The sequence below is a fragment of the Callorhinchus milii genome, unplaced genomic scaffold (genome assembly GCF_018977255.1).
Source record: "Callorhinchus milii isolate IMCB2004 unplaced genomic scaffold, IMCB_Cmil_1.0 Scaffold18, whole genome shotgun sequence".
Lineage (NCBI taxonomy): Eukaryota > Metazoa > Chordata > Chondrichthyes > Chimaeriformes > Callorhinchidae > Callorhinchus > Callorhinchus milii.
In genome coordinates this window covers 11215781-11232187 of record NW_024704759.1, presented here as the reverse complement: position 1 = coordinate 11232187, position 16407 = coordinate 11215781, and the positions used below count along the sequence as shown (strand labels likewise).

The 16407-nt window shown below is 39.1% G+C and overlaps 1 protein-coding gene across 2 annotated transcripts in view; it reads right to left on the bottom strand.

Annotated features, from left to right (window-relative positions):
• Positions 1-274: 274 nt before the first annotated feature.
• Positions 275-16407, bottom strand: part of LOC103190848 (cadherin-4) — a 222220-nt gene continuing 206087 nt past the window's right edge. For both annotated transcript variants that reach the window (XM_042341816.1, XM_042341817.1), the window contains exons 11-16: positions 14859-15001; positions 13478-13711; positions 9305-9538; positions 9078-9217; positions 2874-3038; positions 275-1641 (exon numbers count right to left, since the gene is read on the bottom strand). In XM_042341816.1, the coding sequence (XP_042197750.1) occupies positions 1435-1641; positions 2874-3038; positions 9078-9217; positions 9305-9538; positions 13478-13711; positions 14859-15001 (1123 nt within the window). In that variant the 3' untranslated portion in view covers positions 275-1434. The remainder of the gene's footprint in view (positions 1642-2873; positions 3039-9077; positions 9218-9304; positions 9539-13477; positions 13712-14858; positions 15002-16407) is intronic.

Below are 16407 nucleotides of genomic sequence, written 5' to 3'. Positions count from 1 at the left end.
ACAACCATCTCCCTTGCCTCCTTCAAGACCCATCTCAAGGCGCTCGTCTTCGACCGTGCCTTCGGTCACCCTCCTACCCCTACCCCTAACACCACCCCCACCCCCCCCCGATTCCAACCACCAGCTCGGGTGCGGAATCCCTGGCTGTCCGGTGCCTTGGGACATCCTCCTGATGTAAAAGGGCGCTATACAAATGTCATTTATTATTATTATTATTATTTGTTTTTGTCGTTGTTGTTGAAAGGAATTCAAACCGAGTCAGTGTTTTAAAAGGGGAGTTTTATTTATAACACTGAGGGGCTAGGCGCGAATGCACCCGTTCAGCTCTGGTACACAATAAATCTGCAAAGCTGTTACTCAGTTGAACCAAGACTGCAGTGGCACTAGAAACACGCATTCAAAACGTTTTTTTTNCTCTATCTTCCCTTTTTTTTGGTACAAAATGGTACAAACAACGATACAAAATATTTGTGCTGTTGACCATTACAAAAAAAGTTTTGTCTAACTGTGCAATGATTGTGTTGAAACATGAATTACGTGACACCAGAAGGAATCGTTCTCCGAAAACAACCACAGTCATGCGGGGCTGCTAGGCTTTCAATATATATATATATATATAAAAAAAACACATGCAGAAAAGAAAAAAGCTCCAATTATACACATAACATTATCTAGGTGGTGTATGCTTCAAGCAAGACTACATTATGTACACACTACATTGAGAACTTAAGTGGATACCGATGTTAAAAAAAATTAAGTTACATTAATATGACGTCAATATCACTCCAGACTTCAAAAGGAAAAAAAAACTATCTGAATACTAATGAAGACTTACCAGTCTCTTCAGAATGCTTTGCCATTATTTGTACACTGCTTGGCAAATCAGATTTTCAAAGTTAAGCTCTATACAACATATACAGTGTGATTAGCCACCCACCTGCTCAGTTTGAAACATGGCTGTTAATACATGTGTATCTCTGTACATTTTGTCTTTTATGTATTTTACACCAATAGTTTAAAAGGCAAAAAAGGAAACGTGTCCGTTAGCCAGAGTGGAAATATACTGATCGTTTATTTTCTCTTCTTAGCCAGTCGTGGACCAGGGATCAATAGATGGTTGAATTTTAATCGCTCCTGAGATTGAGGGAATCCGATAAAACGTACCAAAAAGGCACTTTAAAAACAGTGCTTCTGTACTAAGAAATTCAAGTTAATAAAGAGCGCCTGTCACTCTTAGTTGTAAAGCAGACGTTGAGCGATATTCCTGCTGACTGACCCAAAAATATGCAGCAAAGACAACAAGCATTCATGCTAACAGCTCATGTTCTAAAATAAAAAAAACCTAACTCACCACTAAAAAATATTATGGTCAGCGAGGAATATTAATGAAAAAGCTGCCTCTTTTTGTACAGTTCCTTCATTCCTAGGGTACTGTTAGTCTTCGTCTCCTCCACCGTACATGTCTGCTAGCTTCTTGAATCGAGGTCCCCAGTCATTAAGGTAATCGTAATCATGGTCGCCAGTGCTGGATGAGTTCAGGGAACTGACTGACCCTGCAGTCGAGCCACTGCCTTCATAGTCAAACACCAGCAGGGAATCGTAGGGTGGAGCTGTCGGGTCATTGTCCGCTGCTCTCAGACCCTGGAGACATTTTTCAAAAAAAAATAATCATAAAATCATTAAACGTTCAAGATGACAATGGAATCTCGACACAAAGTGAAACGATGCTTTTCGAAACTGAAAATACTTTTTGACACAAATAATTAATTGCAAAGTTGCGCTAACCTTTCGATTACCTTTGATAACCCGTAAGCACGCATTTTGTCTGATTTGACTACATGATTTAGTGCAATAAATGTTCACTAGAGAGGAGAGGAGGGAGAACAATTCTAGATCTAGTTATGCAGCAATATGACACTCAAATTCCGCCTACTCTTAGCCTATAAGAATTGTGGAAACATATTCAATTCAGTCTTAATTTGCAAGACCTTCCTTGAAAGGAACTGTGAAAAAAAACAGCTTCCTAATTAAAGTTGAGTTCAAGCGTTTTACAAAATTCTTCACTGTCTTAAATGTTAGGAAAAAAGTGATTTTACAGGCTAAGACTATGTAGAATTTCTTATTTCATTATCCCAGTTTCACGTCAAGCTAAATGTTGAATAGGCCTCTCTTTGTATCGTTATTGTTTATCTTTAATCATCTCCCTTTCTATTTCCACACTCCTTTCATTACCACCTTACTATTTTTTCAATTGAGAATAAGGGATAGTGTTGTTATGGTCAAGGACTATATTCTGTAGGCCACAATCAAAATTCATTGAAGAGCAGACTATATAACACATGATTCAAAGAAGGAATATTGTACAACAGATCTTTCTCCAGAGGAAGGAATTCCTCACTCCTGATCCATATTTTCTCCGGCAACTTGTCAAAGAACAAATAACACCTACCAAACCTGAGGTGAGAAAGCCCTGGATAACCTTCAAGCAGTGCTTGACTACAGTACTTCAATTACCGTTTCTAGAATAGTTGTGAAAAATGAATCCCATTCTGGTTTGAAGTCAATGTGTGTGGCAACAATTTCCAATGTATTTTTAAACATGTATTGGTTGCTATCATCTTGATATAGCTTTCCAGTTCAGTTTGTGTCAATTCAGAAATATCCACTGATAAGTAATAATCCTTGCTTTTGGTATAGCACCTTAATCACTTTGTTGAGACGTCTCAAAGCGCTTCACAGAATACACTGTAAAGTGAATTGACCGCATATTTTGTGGGCGAAAGATACGACTTTGTCCAATTAGCTGATTACTTGAATATATTTCTTAACGTGTTCAACAGTGGCGTTAGCAAAAAATGTTTCGTTTTTATCACCTCATTGATGAAGTCTCCAATATCTCCAGGGTGAGGAATTGTTGGACGTATTGGATATTGTGGCTCAGCGCCAATAGGCCGCTCATCCACACGTCTGATTCCGGGAGTCTTTGACAACACGGGGTCCAGTGAGTCTGGCTGTTGTAGTTGGCTCAAGTCATAATCCTGCAAAAGGAGGTATCAGACGTTTTAGACATACTTTCTCTGGGATCATCAATTTATTGAGTTTGCTGAGACAAAGATCTCTTCTGTAGCCGATTCTTATTATTGTTTCCAGACCCACCGGTCATTATGAATTTCTTGTATATACTTACTTGAATAAACTAATTGTAATTATTCTAAACGTTTACCTTGAGTGAAGGTATCAATCCAAACCCGCTGAAATCAAATAAAGGTTTGAGGCCCCTACCCCAGGTATTCCCTATGGCAAGTTCTATCAGGCCTGGGAGCAACTAAACAGTTGCTTCCTATTCCTCTTAAAATAAAACATAGGTTTGTAAATCACATGTATGCTGACAACAATAATAATAATAATCCTTGCATTTTGATGTAGCTTCTCAAAGCGCTTCACAGAATATACTGTAAAGTGAATTGACTGTATATTTGTGGGTGAAACGCGGCAGCAATTGCGCACAGCAGCGTCCCACAGACAGGCGTGGATTGAAGTGACATATTGTAGTATTGTTTTTTTTCTTGAGAGATTATTATCAGGCATATGGTGCAAGGAAACTTGCCCAAGGTTTCGCCCCGCCGGGCATCGAACCCAGGTCTCTCTCTTGCGAGGTGAGTGCTCTAACCACTGAGCTACAGGACTCCAAATGATTTACAATACAAAAGTAGGCACTGCAAATTCATCTGATTACACTGGGTCAAAATTATCTCTCATTCTTGACTTAATGAATAAGGAAGTTAATAGCCTTATGGAAGTTAATTAGCTATAATGAGTCGGCCAAACCTATCAAATACATACAGACTAAAGAAAATAATGTGCCTCAGAGTTGCCAAATAGATATCATAAAAACTACAATTAATTGCTGGCAAGTAGAGAAGAACATGGAAACTTGTGAGCAATCCAAGTGACATTAATTGGATGGATTTTTCTGGGGGAAATCATCCAGTTTTGAGCATGAAGCTTTGAAAGTGTCCATTTCCTGCCTTTCCAATGACGTAGACATTAAAAACGAGAGGAAGAAATTAATTCTGTCCAGGTAAAGCTTGCTCTATCCAGAATCAGATTCAATTTATAGCGAGGTTGATTTGAAGTAATGGAGAAGGCAGGAAAAATAAATATTCGATTTAAAAATCATATTATGTGAAAAAAAAGCACAACACAAACCAAAATGTGTGGAAATAATGATTGCGATTTAAGGAAATAAATGGCCTTACCAAGACAATCAATAAATTAATTATTGAAAAGCTGGACAGAGAGTAATAGATTTTGCAGCTTAAATTTACATCAGTTTAGGCTGCAGCTAAAGTGTGTTAATTGATAAAGGTCCTCCTTGAAGCATTTTGTTTCTTAACCTATTTTCTCTCCTGAAGGCTTTTGATGACTTTTACTCCTTTTATCAAGGGATGATTCTGAAGGTGCTTGTCCCCAGGAACCTTAACCAGGAAGCCAGGATTCACTGTAAACCTTGACTTTGGGATTTGACTGTTTGACTGTGTTGTGTGTTTGGGCGGGTCGGGGAATTCAGTTTTAAGGCTGAACCTGATCCCGTCATCAACCAATGGCCATGTATACAAATCTCGCAGCAGGGATTGATATGTAACAAATAGAAGCCAGAATCCTGACTGATATTCATCTACCTAAGCCAGGCGACTGGCCTCTGGCTGAGACCATAAACAAGCTCTATTGGTGGTAAGCAGGCTCTGATATATCAGTCATTGTTTTATTTTCTGCTTCCTTTTCACGTGTTCTTCAGAGGAGCTCACAAATCTCTTAAGTGCAAGTCGAATCATTTCTTTCAGAAGCTGCTCGTTAGAAGTTGCCACTCAACCTCCTCCTGCATTTCCAAATTCTTTACGACAACAGACCAGCTGACGGCTGGATCACCCAAGCAGCTAACAGGATTGATTTTGCTTTTCGGATCCCAAGCATTTGTTGATATGTTCCATCAGCGCTTTGGCGAATCAGTCACACTGATACTCTGCACCTTCATCCGACGATTAACAGTCATGCTCTTGCAATGTCCCTTGGTAGCTGCAGTTTAAAGCCACAATTTCAGGAATTCCTACAGATCATTGCCATCTCCCTGGTTCAGTGTGTTCAGGCAGTGGGTCTTGGCTACTTGCTGGATATTAACGATGATGTAGTCTTGTCGGATTGCATTGCGAGAACGTTAGCATCAAGAACCGAATGCATCAGACTCCTAGTTCGAAATACTGAAGGTGCCCTGTGACAACCCTTGCTCTGCCTTTCAGCTCCGCTGCGCTCAGTCTTACTTTAATAATATTTTCAAAATGACCCACACTACAATGATAGCCCAGTAATCTTTGAATTTGAGGCACACGCAATCACTTTGCACCTTGCAAATGAGCCTGATTCAATGCTTTGACTTCCATCGCCTCAATAATTATCTTTAGTGCACGATTTGCTCTGGTAGAGTGAATTACTATTTGATCGGGTTGTGTGTTTCCGCAGCTACTGTTGCCTTTTGAGTGGTGTTCACATTCAAATCGTTCTGAGATGTGGTGTAATCAAATAGCATATTATTGAGGATTATTAATCTCACATCTGCTGCAAGTCTCTTCTTTTTGTGTGTAAAAAGTTGATGAAATGGCAGTCCATCACATTTGTCTCCTGATAGACTATCCAATTTAGTAGCCCATTTATGCACCCGCTACGGAGAAATTAATTGGCTTCTAAATATCTTTTTTTAAAAATAGATAGTCTACACAACGCCACTTTCCGTTACTAATGAAATGTATCTGTAGGTATGGTAAGCTGCTCTTCTTGTCTAATGCATTTTATTCAGTGCCATTGATCACAAACGGGCATTTAAATTGGACTGATTATTAATGGTCAAAACAAAGGAGGAAGCACACACTGCTGCTGAAAAAGGAAAGCTGGAAAGCCACCTAATAATTAACTAATAGGCACTTCAAAATTGTGTTAGAATCGGATGGCTGCTAACAGTAGATAGAAGGTCAAACCTACTTTAAAAGAAACAAACTAAAGGTTTCACCAGTGGCCTAGTTGGTAAAGGCACCACCTGTGGCCCAGGTTATGGGTCTGTGTTGAATGAAGTGATCTGAGCCAGGATAGCAATAGGTATCATTGTGTATCAGAGAGGGTGGGTTTGGGAAAAGAAATCAACCAGGATTCCTGATTCTGATTGTTATTTGTAAAGCCTTGTGGTGGAGAGGTGGTTGTCTTTGGGCATCGGGGTCAGGCTCAACCGTGATACCCTCTGTAGTCAAGTTGCCTATCGACATTCACTGTTAATGCCCAGGAGTGAAGAGAGGGCTACTGGAACCCCTGGGTGAAATACCAGAGGTTCACTGAGTGCTGGTAGAACTGTATTACAGTAGAAGGACAGGGTAGGATGAGGGAAGGGATTAAAAAACACTGGTGGAGGCAGAAAAAACAATGAACTAAATGCAGTTGTAATGTGCCCACTAACATTCTTTTGAAAACCGATTCATCAACTTTCATGATATCAGCTTTGCTCCCCAGCTGCAACGATTAATAGTGAGACTTCATTCAGCTCTTCCATTGATAAAGCTTTCATTTAGAGCAGGATTACACATGGTTGAGTGAAAGGCTTTTGCCACTGGCAACTGCAGCAAACACACCAAAAGCTATTTTCGGACATATAACTATTGTTATTTCGTGCAGAGCAGAATGGGACCCCACGATCAGGGCAAGAGACCGTTGAAATCCAAAAGTAGAAGATGGGACTAATTCAAATGAATTGTACAACCTGTATAGGATTGTGCTGTGAGAAATGTTAACTATCACCTGCCCATGTTATTAACCAAAAGAGAAGCAGAACTATCCTTCACGAAAATGTAAAAGCAATCAGGTTAGCTGATCAATCAAGCACGATCTCCTGATAACTTTGGTTATTGTGCTTCAATTATCCATCTTGGCAGCGTCTCCAGGTGGCTGTGTGACTAAATAAAAGCTTCTTTGAGTGTTCAAGGAGCTTCCTAATGCACATGTACAGTGACGCTTAAGAAATTGGAAGATATTCCCCTTGCAACTGGCTAGAAGTGAAGAACCTATTCAACCAGACATCGGGTAAATCTTCATTTGAGATGTGCCAGATGGAGAATTATAATTACACAGATGAACATATGCTCCAACTTTCCACTTTGCCTGGTTACGTTTTCCGTCAACCGCTTTCTTATCCTCATCTTCACAGATGATGGATAAGCATTTGGGAGTTTAAGATCAAATTTACTTAACTCCTGAACATAAAAGGTGAACTCCTGGCACTACAGGCTCAAGCAGGGAGGGAAATTCCCTAGCTAACATCATTACTAACGTGAAACCTGTGTAAGAAAATAAGCTTGCAAGTTTTCAACGTGCTACCAACTTGCAATAATTTGCACAGTAGGACTGCTGTACAACATTTTGCAGACTTTCAATGGGTTGACCAACACCAGAGACTGTTGCAATTGCCAGGGAAGAACTACTGATGTTTCGAGAAGTTACACGATCAAGCGAGTTGGTGGAAGATCACTTGTGATCCTCGAAGTTCCTAAAGTGTTTTCCCTCTACAGATGAGGAAAAAGTCTGGGGTTTAATTTACAGCCCCACCTTCCTGATTCCTTTCCAGTAATCAGAAACACGTCAACTTCACCTGTTGGAACTCTGGCGGTCCTGTGTAATACCTCAAGAACATTGGACACTCCGCTTGTGTGCAAACAGATACTGAAAAGTAGAAGCTCATAGGAATCACATCATGTTGGACGGTTGCAAAGATTAAGAGAGAGATTTTCAGCTCGTCAGTAAATCTACTGATCGGATGTGATGTGGAATTTGGGCATTGCTAGCATGTGCACAGTGCCCAGTGAAAAATCTTGCTGTAAACATTTCAACACCGCCATTACTAATCCCTTCTTACCCTCATTACAATCATGTTCGAATCATGTTTTAGAGTCCCGCTATTTATACCATTAGCTTTTTTTATTGTTTTGAAGACTGAACTCCCCAACACTGCTCATCCAAACATTTTGACATTTCCATGCTGTAAAAAAAAATATATTTTCCATTATGGTTTGTGGTGCCTAGACAAGTCTGCAACATCGAACCAAATTCATTCAGTAACAAGTTCATTTGAATAATAATGAAGGCAACAAAAATGAAATGCAAAAAGAATCTCTCTGTAAGAGAGCACTCACTAAATTAAAACTAGATTTTCAGACCTGGTGATATACCACTCTAATAAACCATAGTGTATCAGGTCTTTCACAGAAAGCGTTCAACATTGTAATAGTTCGCTGCTTTTGTTAGATAATAAAACCGTCTGAAAAACACAGCACTTCTGCTTGACTGACAGTACCTTCAAGGTCAAATGCTGCTCTGTATATACAACAGTCATTTACTTCGGTAAACTTTTATTTTAGCAAATCTTCAAACAAAAGCACTGAACTGGAAATTTCAAAATTGCAGTTTTATCACAGAAAATGATAGGCTGCAGCAAATGATACACCGTTAACCCCTTTTGGATTCCCACCTTCCATAAGACTGGCCTGAAGGCAATTTTCTTTTAAATGAACACTTCATTGAATTTCCCTGAGCCGTGACCCAATTTGCACGAAAGGCCCGAGATCTGGTCGGTAGTCTCCATAGAATGAGACAGTGCAGCGAAGGGGAACCCTGTTATAACACGCTTCATTATCAAGCGGGTTCACTTATAAGACCGGCTGCCCTTCCCGACCTGTCATGAACAGGAAGCCCCAACTGCACAACCGAACACAAAATTGTGCTCATAGGACTTTTGCGCATTGAGGGTTTGGTGGCTTTCTGTGCACGTGCCAACTTCGGAGCCACTGGGTGTTGGTGGTGATCTGCTTTGATCGCTCAGACTGACCGGCACTTTGCCTTTTTTGTGCCTGAGCAGTGAGTGTAGAAATGCGGAGCAGTGACAGAGCCCTATAAGAGCCCTGCTTGGGATTTTGTGGCTCTCATCCTCACCGCGTTGAGATAATACAGTTGGTTGAGTCAGGACAATGCCCGGGTTTTGTCCTCACCTGATCCTCTTCTCCGCCACCCTCCTCGTCGTACTTCAATATATTGTCGCGCACGTCGTCCTCAGGATCAATCAGAAGCTGCTTTGTCTGACGTTCTTTATCTCTGCGTTTCATCCACACCACAAACAGCAAGACTAGGACTGAACAATATTGCGAGCGTGTCATTTTTACTGTTAGAACTCAATCGAGATGAAATAAGCAGACGTTATCCTAAATCTTGTACTTACTTAACAAGGTGATAATACATATGAGGATAGCAATAATAGCTCCTGTGCCCAATCCAGCTGCTGCAATCGCGCCAACAGCTGTACAATCTCCATGCTCATCGCAAGGGCAGACTTTCACTTTAATAACTGAGGTGTTAGACAATGGAGGATTGCCAGAATCCGTGATTATGATTGGAACGTCATACACGCCAGCAACCAGGAAACCGATTTTTAACCTGAGCTGAGCAGAATCTCCTAAGGAATACATAGAATGAGTGAGAGGTAAACACAGGAAAATTAACAAGAATTCAACGTGACGCACACACAATTCAGTGGGGGTGGAGGGCACACTTACAGTCAATTAATTCACTCTACAGTATGTTCTGTGAAGCACTCGAAGACGTGATAAGGTGCTAAATGAAATGCAAGGATTACTATTGTTATTCCGTGCCATAAAGGATGGGGTGGGCAAGGGGAGAGAATATGGCATCATTGCCCATAAATTGCTGTTCTTTCACGGCTTTCAAAGATATGAGTCGGGTGGAGACTAGCGAGCTGTGACTGTTTGCTCACAAGCGAAAGGCTGCCTGGAATCCATGAGAGATTCTGAGAGATTCTGTTCATTCTAGGTGAACAGACAATTGCCAGAATCTCACTGCACCCTTTAATTAACTTCACACTGCTGTGGATGCGGGTGAGTATATTATTAATTTTGTTTTTGCACTTGTGGGAATTATGACTCCACCAGGCTGTGTAAATATTGTTCAGGCAAATATAATAGCTTATTATTTACTTGATACCGTTATTAAACCCATTTACGCAAATAAAAATTTTACTGCAGCAATATACTGCGCCTGTTAAATTATGTCGTTTTTATTTTGTGTTACTGTTGCTCAAAGTTTCACTACATTCAAACTAATCGTTTTCACATCTGATCAATGCAACAACATGCAATCATGGTATTATGTGTATGAAACACAAATATTTGATTACTGATTACTGTACTGAGAAGAGTTATATAACCGCTTCCTAATTCTCGTTTTCACAGAATTAAAAGCAAATAATCGATTTTCGGTTTTAACTTTGGTGCAGATTTGTAAAAAGGCATGTAGTTCACATAACTACAGTAAAAAGCACTGTGTAGAAATCATTCTTCATCCTCAGAACTTTGCACAGTTTTATGGAAATCCTATAGAAAGGTGAAGTTTATGGGATCTGTCGAACCATCTCTACGGTGATAATTTGACACTTTTGAATGTGTAATAGTTTTTTTCTATTAAAGGCAGAACTTTGCCGAAAGAGATGAATCAATTCTAATGCCGACTTCGTACCGCACAATTTGTGGCAAATCACAACTTTGGCTACCAAGAACACAGTGTAAACGGGGGTTGGGACAGCAGGATATCACACTGGAGCCACACTCCGAGAGATGGTAGTTTCAGAAGTGATGTGATTCACACCCACGCAGTGTAAACATGCTGGGTATAATGTGAACTGTCAGCAAGCCCCGCACCTGACCTTGCTGAGCTCAAAACATTTGGTTCATTGCTAAATACCTAATAATCACATTTGACAGCTTCGGAAACTCTCATATTAGCTGCAAACAAAAAAAATGTCAAACATAATGTGCTGGGTCAATATGAAAAAAAATTTACATTTTAAACCTTTTTTTGAAAGTCCTGGGTCGTTTAAAACAAAGAGCGAGTGTTTTTTTTTCTGTAATGAAATTAGTGTTAATTTTTTAAATTATGTTTGTCTATCTTTTAAAAGTGAACCACGAGATTTTTCTTTTAAAATGTGAGGACTTCAATGCAACCTGGTTTGCAGGCAACACTGGCAAAAATTCATGGAAAAAGACTGGATTCAAATAAACAAAGTACAATTTACATAAATCCCAGATGATTCAACTTCAGGCCTGAACCAGGATAAACTTGAATGCTTTTGAGAATCAGATTCCTAAAAATAACTGGTGAAATCTTTACTTTTCCTGGGAAAAGAAACAAATCGAATAACTGCGGTTTGAAACAAATGGAGGAAAAAAGCTATCAAGTCTGTTTTGATATTACTGAGGGTCAGTTATGATAAATCTTTCTTTTTACTCTACCTTTCCTGAAGGCCGTAACTCATGCTGGAGTATCGTTTTGGATAGTCAGTCACTCAGTCAGTCAGTCAAGCACTGAGTTACACTTCAAAAAAAATGGATGCATTGATGTTGACTTTGCTAGTGATACTTGAGATTACTTATCTGAATGAGATTCAGAGTTTCCGCTGTGTTACAAAAGCTAACTAATGAATTCTGCTGATAGAATTTATATATGCAAATTAACAAGGTCAAATTTTCTTTTGTCTTGCACCTCGAGAGTGCATTCCGAAGCATTATATCAGTCGCAAAATTGTCTGTTTCAAATAAAGCAACAGCATGATACCTGTAACCGGAATTTTAAGCAAATCTTTCAATTTGACGTTGTGTAAGAAAATTTAGCTCATTTAGTCAGAGGTTACGAAGGATTGGCTTTCTTCTTCTCAGATAGTATATTATATTACAGTGCATTATTCCCAAACAATGTCTCAATGCTCTAGCTGACATGCGTTGTGAAAATCGAGCCATTTTGAGAGACATAAATGTCAAATGAACTTCTTCTTGTTTTCTTATTAAGGCCATTTATCACAACCCACAAAATTATTCCTGATCAGGCAATCCATTACATACGTCCAGTTTGCTCAGATAGGATTTTGTTTTAACTAAATGAGAAAAATTGTGCCAATACTGTCAGTACCCCCTTTCTGCACTTGACACTCTTGCACAGACATAACAAATGAGCAAAAAAAAAGTTTGTTTTGTGTAAAAAAAACACTGTGAAATATGAAATATTCTTAAAGTAACACATGTGCATCTTTGCATTTTTTTCCACCTATTTCTGTAGATTGTATCGGATCTGCATTTGTTTGATACCATCAAAGTACCATCAAAGTATTTATTTTAATAGAAAACTCTCAGCTTTCCTGTATACCACACATATGGACTCACCTATGGGGGTATATCACGATCTAGAATCAATGACTGACCATCTCTCGCTGTTATAACCTCTGACCAAATACTGTCTTATAGCAGCATTGTCCGATATTCAGAAGAATTTGAACTAAATGCGAAGAATCTCAACCATTAATTAAAGGATGTCAGTTCTTCTTGGGGAAGAATTCCACATGATTCAATGTTCACATTTAGTTACAATGTAGTAAAATTTGGCTATAGGAAAGGCAGTATTACAATTAAATTTGTGACTGTACTATCTTGATGTGTAATTCCCATTTAATTGGATAATTTCTGGGACTTCAATTTGGTGCAGCAGTCTACCTCTGCAGCTTTCCGAATAGTTAGTAATTAATTGCTCTTAAATTCCTTTTCAGTATTTACTCAGGTTTGAAGAAATGGTTGATGATGCTTCACAATCTGAAGATCAATTAATATGAAATCATCTCCACTGTGTTACTCACATCAGATTGCAGATAAGATATTTCAGCTCTACATTATTCAGAGATTCCAAAGTGCTGTTTATTTTGCATTAGCGAGTGTTATAAATAGAAGTTTTAACTGAATGCAAAACCATTCTTTAACTGATGGAAATTGGCCGACACTTCTAGCATAGTCAGGAAATATGGCTACTGGCAATTATGGCTAATAACCAAAGTTGGCTGTTATTCTAAAAAAATTAGCAGACTAACAGAACACTGCAATTTACGCACCACAGACTCACAGTACAACACACTTACACACCCTGGAATAATAGCACACAACAGAGTAACAGCACATGGTGGGAAGTCGATGGACTAGCACCAGCCATGCTATTTAACCTGCTATTCCCACAATATAAAATGTTTGCTGTCACACTGAATGTTTTCAGATACATCAGGGCTGGAGCTCCGAGCAAGAGGAAATTATAAATCAGCCTCCATCTCCCCGTTGTTTATTGGCATTTATGATAAATATGTTAAAAACAAATCATCTTATTTTTATTGGGCAAAACTCTGCCTTATCTTGTTTGATTTGAGGAGTGGGGAGGGGGGGGGCGGGGTATTCGCCTTGGAACATTAGATTTATTCACCAGCTAACGTGGCATGTTAATGGTTATCCTCCCACCATGAAAGGCATTAACGAGGTATAAATTGTATTTCAATTGTGAGCTCATCGCTTACCATTTAAACGAGCAATTGTCCAGTTTCTTCTTACACCAGGTGGCGTTGTTGGCAGCTCGAACACAAAGGGGCCGGTATTTGGATCCCTGTCACTATCTTCTGCTGTGATATTTATCGCATTTTGATTGGGCTTTTCGCAGATTTGAGCCTCTTTAGGAACCAGCTCTGGTGCATTGTCGTTAGTGTCTATGAGGTAAATTTGTAAGGTGCCAGTGCCACTTGCTGTGGGCAAACCTGTATGAAGAGTCCGCACAAATAACGTTAGTTCACAGTGAGGTATTTGTTTGAATAGTTACCTGTAGTTTTTTCTATCTGTGGCAAACTTATGCACAGTATCATACGTACATTTATGAAGTAGTGAAATGGGATACGAAAGGGAAAAACATTTTTTTGCTTGGCTTCAAAATGTAGTTCCCGTGCTCAACACAGCATTTTATCAAGAGATAAATTGTTCTCTAAAGTTCACAGCACTGCACTTGCTGCAAACCAACAACTATATAAAGTAGTTACCAAAAACTGGCCACTTATTTGTAAACTGTGAAACATCTTCTCTGTGACATTTACTGTCTTGTAGTGGTAACAACTGGATTATTTTGGAGATAGATTTAACGCAGGAACTAGAATGATACTGAGTTCACTCCTGTTTGTGGAGATTTTATTATTTATTATAGATTGTGCCAAAAAATGTAGCATTATCATAAAGAAACTATAATATTATCTTAAATAGCAATAATGGCTTATAATTGATTGATGGAAATGAATAGTTGCCATTTTTGGCGATGCTCCACAGTCCCATAAAAATATATTTTTATCAATAAAAATCTCTTCCCCCACTGATTTTTAGCATTGAAGTTATTTCACTTCCTGCCCGCACACAACACCACTTCCGATGATCCAGCCCAAGTGAGCCAAGTTGACACAAACGCAGTATTACTGAGAGGCACTTGATTGCAGATTCACATTGGGACCACTTTTGGAGTTGAATTCTATGCCCTCAGTCAACTATGCTCAGAAGTCACAGAAATAAATTGAAATTCCGATACACTAAACACACCGAGGAACAATTGTTGAGTCCAAATAAGCTAAAAATGACATTTTTTAAATTTAACTCATCTTTCTCAGAATAAGCACACTTACACGCTTATAGGGGACAAGGATTACACGCACACCATTGACTCAAGTGAGGCTTTACGCAATCCGGGAAATCTTGAAATTGAGATTTGCCAATGTTATTTCTTGACATTATTATTCTGTTTCAGACACAGTTGTAAGGAACTTAATAGGGTTCAATTGAAACGACACACAATGACAAGACATCGTCAGGCTAATACATTACATTATATCTCTGCTGAAGAATAAACAGCGTGAAGCCACGACCTACCGTTGTCAGCTGCCAGGAACGTCGCTTCATACATATTATTTTTAACATGGACCGACTCTCTGTCCAGCACTACTGTAGTTGTGATTTGACCAGTTGTGGCATTAATGTTCAGCCAGTTTGCAGGATCTGACAGTTTGGAATATCTAAAGAGAGCAGCAAATATCAAAAGAGATTTTAAATGCTTAGACAGGATGAGTTAGCTGGGCTGAGCTTACATCAAAACAGCCACCTCATTCATAGGCAACAATAAAGCACACGACAATTGATTTGGAATAGGCTCACTTTCAGATGCTTAGTATTGAAGAAAATAATCACCCTTCAACCAATTGACCTTGAAAACAAAATCTGTCTTGTAGCGTCAAAGACTTGTTGGCAAAACCTATAAGGGGCAATCTGTGAAATTTCATCATGCGCAAACTGCCTACTCGCTCAGTCTGGGAACAGTCCATGCTCTAAATAGCTTAAAACGTTTTTTTAATATAAATTATCTAATGATTTGTTTAAAGATCACCAGTTCTGAGCTGGACTGCAAGATGGAGTACTGCTATTGGCTGCCTTGTTTTACCTACAAAATACACAGTCAATCCACTTCACGGTATATTCTATGAAGGGTTTTGAGATGCCTTAATGCGTGATAAGGCGCTAAATCAAATGCAAGGATTATTTTTATTACTATTACTGTCTCCTCTACAAAATGTTTCTGGGATTATCAATAAATACATGCAAAGAAACAATATGATGTGCAGGGAGGAAATATTCAGAGGCAAGTGAGGCTATTCCTGATTACGTAGGCAGGTTGTAAACATTTATGTTTTAATTAAAATTTTTATTACTCCTCAGTTGAAATAAATTATTTCCGCCGTGACCAACTCAGACAGCATAATGGCTGAAAGATTGTTCTTCACTGAATTCAGTGGATGGACTGACAGTGGTAGTAGATTATGAATAAAAACTCTATTGTTGCAGTAAAATCAATTTTCAGTATTTACTCAGCTGCTGTCTAATCTCCTTATGTCAGACCCAAAACAATTATTATTGCAGGAGAAGAAAGGTCCGTACATATACTTAGTATACGAAGAGAGGGTTAGATCTGATGTGAAGCGTCGATTTTGGGGTTCGGCAAAGTTATTTAACCATAGAAATTTACATCACAGAAGTTGGTGCCTCGCCTGGATCTTTGAAAGATTTCTATCCATTTACTCCCGTTCTCCTTTCTTTACCCTCCCTATTCTTTTACATTCCTTAGATTCCATTCCTAGCTCAGAAGCTACAATGGATTATTCTTCAACCACCAATAAGTAGGACATTCTGGGTCCTGATAACTCTAATTTGTATTTTTCACAAAGGTGTAATTTTTCCCTATCCTTCTCAGTTAAAGGCGTTTTGACTTAATTTTTTGTTCCTTTGGGATAAAGTTCTGCGGACACCAGCGCCTTGTCCCAGTGGTCATTATTTCTGCCTTGACACTTCCTGGCAGCAAGGAGGAAATGCAAGGATTATTACTTGACTGGGGGGAAGAGGCGTTGTAGCTCAAGACTCATCTTGTCCT